The 5,176-nt window shown below is 36.8% G+C and overlaps 1 protein-coding gene across 1 annotated transcript; it reads left to right on the top strand.

Annotated features, from left to right (window-relative positions):
* Nucleotides 1–1,188: 1,188 nt before the first annotated feature.
* Nucleotides 1,189–2,158, top strand: LOC115156279 (trace amine-associated receptor 13c-like). Its single transcript, XM_029703737.1, has one exon. It carries the CDS (start codon nt 1,189–1,191, stop codon nt 2,149–2,151), a length of 963 nt encoding a protein of 320 aa, XP_029559597.1. The 3' UTR covers nt 2,152–2,158.
* The last annotated feature ends 3,018 nt before the right edge of the window (nt 2,159–5,176 follow it).

Below are 5,176 nucleotides of genomic sequence, written 5' to 3'. Positions count from 1 at the left end.
TGGTCAGGACGTGACAGCGATTTAAAAGTTTGATATCACAACATTTTCATTTGAAGTCAGAGCAATCTTGAGGGAATCCTATTAGAGTCAGAAAAGGATATTAATATGATAGGTAAGCCATACAAAACCTTGCAGAGAGCCTATCCAACAGACAATCTCTTAGAGAAAAATATCAACTATTGGAACAAAGACATAAAAAGAAGTGACTTTTAAACCGCCTGTCTGCATAGTTCCAGACATGGCATCGGAGGGTGCAGTGAGATACCCGATGGGTTGGACGATACTTTTCTTGTCAATCAACTTGAAAAAAAATGCATACTTTAAAATTGGAAATCAACCAATCTTCTGTAATTAACGCAATGGAAAGGTCAAATGCTTTATTTTATAAATATTGAAAGTACATGGGTGATGGAGAGAAAGAGAATGGTGCCGTTTGAGGCCATGTGACGGAAAGTGATGTGGGTGCTGGAGATGGGGTGTGTGCTAGTGGGCCGGTGTAGTTGGTCTTTACATTATGTAGTCGTTTGTATGTGCATGTGTCGGTTTTGTATTGTTTATAAAAGATGAAATAAAAATACAATTAATTAAATAAATAATATTGTCCCCATGATGTAACTGAGCTAAAGTCTCCCTCAACTTTAAGAAGTATGATGCATAATTCAGTTCGTATGGACATTTTTACAAGTCTATGGAATGTTTCAATGGAATGCCACAATTTTTATTTCATTTACTATAAGCGTGTACAGCATAAACATATGCCCTCATCAACTTCCCTACTGTCAGCTTTCCTACACACTGGCCAGCTGACATGTGACGTGCCGTCATGTCTCCTGAGGTTGTGGATTATGGTCCAAACAGAGCATGGACATCACCCAGAATATATTTTCCCATTAAAATGCTCAGGATTTGATGAAATGTCCCTTTCTCTTGTAACTAACTATCAGGAAGTCTAAAGGACAGGCCACAGCACTATACAATCCTGTCATACATTACATCATTCTGTGCTCACTTGTGTATGTTTTCATGTTTTTGTGTGCAGAGAGACTCCGGGGAGTGGAGTGGCTGTCAGTAACTCAGGGATAAATAGAGAGGCAGAGCTCAGAGTTTGTCAGAAGGCTGACCTAACAGGGTCAAGAACAGGACGAAGCAGGAGCAGGAGGACATCAGCATTTATATTTTCTATTACAAATGGAGGAACATAAAGAGGTTCAATACTGTTTTCAAGACAGAAACTCTTCTTGCAGAAAGGCTTTGCTATCGATATCTATCTACATAACACTGTACATCTTCTTCTCATTGATTTCTGCAGTTACAGTATTTTTGAACCTACTGGTGATCATCTCCATCTCTCACTTCAAGCAGCTCCACACTCCAACCAACCTGCTCATCCTCTCTCTGGCTGTGTCAGATCTCCTGGTGGGACTGATTGTGATACCAGTAGTGACTGTAGCAATAATGGAACCATGCTGGGGTTTTGGGGAATATTTCTGTGTGTTTCTTCTCTACATTACTTGTTTATGTACTTCTTTATCTCTGGGCAGTTTGGTCTTGATATCTATTGACCGCTATGTTGCTGTGTGTGATCCCTTATTGTACCACTCTAAAATAACAACAACAAGAATGATGTGTTGTATATCCATTACCTGGTGTTGTTGTATCATATATGATGCTGCTATTATAAAAGACATTGTAAATGTACAGGTACCCAGTCAGTGTTTGGATGAATGTTTTACTGGTGAAGGATATATTTGGGGCAATATAATTGACTTCATAATTTCAATGGTTGTCCCATGCTGTATTATTATAACACTTTATATGAAAATTTTTGTGGTGGCCAGATCACAGGCCAGAAAGGTATTTTTGAAAGAGGATGCCAGTGTGTCTGGTGTTAAAACTGTACAGGCAAATAAGTCTGAGAGAAAAGCAGCAAAAACTCTAGCTATTGTTGTTTTCACCTATCTAAGTTGTTGGTTTCCATTTCTATTTTGTTTTTTATTTATTTCTTTCTTAAGTGACAATTTATTATCCTTCATCATCAGCTTTCTGCCGCTTGCTAATTCTTTAATTAATCCTATCATTTATGCTTTCTTTTATCCATGGTTCAAAGTGACAGCTAAACATATTTTAACTCTGAAGTTAAGGCGTTCATAGAACCTATATTTTTATTTCTAAGTTTGAAAAACATAGGTTTGCCAGAGTTATGTTACACAATTGTTCTTTCATGTAACAATACACTGACAATACATAGATGAATATGGTGTTGATACAGAATGATTTGTCTGGATTGGATTGGAATGACTTGGAAAAAGTTTAAGAAGGCATAATCTTGTTTTATAAAATACATTGTTGTCATTTTGGGTTGTATATACCAAATACCAAAGTATGTTGTTGTTCCATGTTATTTAATGATACATAATATGTAAGTGTTCTAAAAGTACATTTTGAGGAAATGATGAGTCATTCTATATCTTGTTTAACATCACCCTCTACTGGCTCGATTGTTACACAACACCTTAAACAAGTGTACCGAATTTTAAATGTTCAATACTGCTTGATATCAGATAACGTCCAAGTCTATCTCAATGGTGTATGTAAGTAGTTGAAGGTAAAATGCAAGAATATGCAATTTTGTGTATCACTTTATAATGTTCAGTAATAAACCATTTGTAAGGCATTTACAGTTTGCTCACCGTTTATTATTACGTCCACATTTGCTAAATGTTACTCACCTCGGTATTATGACATGTATAAATAACTACAAAATGCATTAATGATTCAACTCAACAGTGCAGGAGACCACAGCAGATACTTCAACCTCAACATACTGGTTATGAACACTACCACTACTCTCACTACCACAACTCTCACTACATCACTGCTGCCAGGTCAGGGGTCACACCAGAGCAGCTCTCAGATGCTGTTTACTCTGAATTAATATAGAGATTGGGTAACACACTAAATAATTAATAATGGATAAGTATATTGTTTATTCATTATTTATTTATAATTACTCCTGCATCTGTTTTAGCAAGCTGGTTCATCACAAAATCATAAACAACTTTCATAGTATGTAATATATGATTTATAAGATCATTCATAAGATATTTTATACATGTCCTTATAAACTATTTACTGATCATTAGTAAAGTCAATTTGCAGTCCCTAATCTAAAGTGAGGACTATTCATACGTTCTTAATACTTTAGAAATGTTTTGAACAGTGACCAGTGTAATTTATCACAAAAATATGGACATGCTGTTGGTAGATATTCCAGCAGTACCTGATGCTCCTTCAGGTCTCAAAATGACCTAGAACATATCAATGGTTAAACAATAAGCACACAACACAGAGGATGTTAAAGGAAATATATTGAACATTTTATTCCAAAACAGTCACACTGTTGTAGTAGTGTGCTGAAGGAAGTCATGTATTTTGTCTGAAAATGATAACATTCTTGTTTGTTGACAGTGACTATCAAAACCAAAGTGTGGATTGCAGTCACTCATTAGAGCAGTTCATAGACTGCTTACAAGGTAAGGGAACCAATATCTAAATACAATATTTAACTTAACATTACGTTTAAAGGGTTGCTACCTTTAATACAATACAAGTGAAGTTGTCGTTATCCTTATGAATTATTCAAATGGGGGGATGAGATGCATAAGGTTTTTTCATTTCTAAACGGTAAAAGAGATCTGTATGAACCTACCCTCAAATAAAAGGTGACATTCTACAACGTGGCCTCATATGAAATATTTGATCTCAAATCCAAAATGCTGGAGGAAAGAAACAAGTTTAAAAACAGTTTTACTGCAGAGTTTTACACCTGCTGGGCACACACTGGTTGAATCAACGTTGTTGTTTTTTAACCAACATGTAGTAGACATTGAATTGACGTCTGTGCCCAGTGGGCAGGGATTGTTTTCTGTATGTACAGTGGCCATAGGATGGCAGTATAATTCACAATCTGTGACTGAGAGGGATAACTTGACTCATTCCATATGAAAGATAATTATGTATGTTCTATGAAGTCAATTTCTATCTGAACTTTCTGTGTTAGGTGAAAAGTGTGTCTGTGCCAAACTGAGAAGAGACCATCTGTCTGAATAATACCAGACTTCATTACAGGGGACTCCCTGAATATGTTGGTCTTATTTTGATTGATGAAAAAATATGCACAAAACATGTCAAACTTTCCTTCAATTTACTCCACCTACCACCCACACCCTTCGAGTTAACCCTAACAGTCCTGAGGCCCCAGTATAAAAAATGGTCTGCAGGATGGCGTGGTTGGTGCCGTTCAGTCTCTCGCTCAGCGTCAATGGGCACTCTCCGTGGAGGAAGTTGGCCAGGTTGCCCTGCGGAGGGATTATTCGAATTAGCCTAATTTTCAGCTCTATTTATAGTCCACCTCCCGATTGATTGTGTCGTGGTTGCTGCTTCAAGTTTCAGCAACACAAAGCTGTCATGGAAGTTACTTGAATCTGGCTTATTGTGAAGTCAATAACTCTGATTAAAAAAAACTCGTCATGGGCAATGAAACATGTTGTTTTGTGGCCTTCAGAGAGGCAAATATCAAAGGTGTGAGTGTGATGAAAATGAGCAGCCCAGAGCAGACAGTGGCAACCCATGTGGCGACTGTGGCGTAGGCTAGTGTATAAGGAAAGTACCTACCTAAACTCCTTGATGCAAGCAGACGGGGTAAGTTGTCTAGAACGGAACAAATGATGTAGAAAAACCTGCAAAACTGTGAATGTAAACTAGGGAAAAAACATACTACCCTCCCCTATGCACACTAAAAATCCCTCACCCAAGCCAAAAAAATAATACACCCCCTCCACTATTTTGGACCCCCCCCCCAGGAATTTTCAAACTGTCACTGAATGTGCTGTCAATTGAAGTTCTTATTTTATATGTACTAGACAAAATTTGTATCTGAATCCTTTAGCAGGAAACATTTCAACTGTTGCGTCTCGAATGTATGGTTGTGACAAGCACACACAAACAAAATTCCTATAACTTTTATGAGATAATTACCACATTAATAGAAAATAATGGTCACGTTAAAACAAGATTATTATCACCTTAATACGTGATACTGAAATTATCTCATATTAACTTCTTAAATTTTAATTCCCCAATTTAGGGGACTTACATTTTCATTTATATTCTGTGT

This window comes from Salmo trutta, chromosome 20 (genome assembly GCF_901001165.1).
Source record: "Salmo trutta chromosome 20, fSalTru1.1, whole genome shotgun sequence".
Lineage (NCBI taxonomy): Eukaryota > Metazoa > Chordata > Actinopteri > Salmoniformes > Salmonidae > Salmo > Salmo trutta.
Note: the sequence above shows the minus strand (reverse complement) of the source record. Positions and strands in the feature narration are given on the sequence as shown.

Bases quoted from the DNA above. Each gene is read 5' to 3' on its own strand.
- LOC115156279 (XM_029703737.1), top strand. From the start codon at position 1,189: ATGGAGGAACATAAAGAGGTTCAATACTGTTTTCAAGACAGAAACTCT.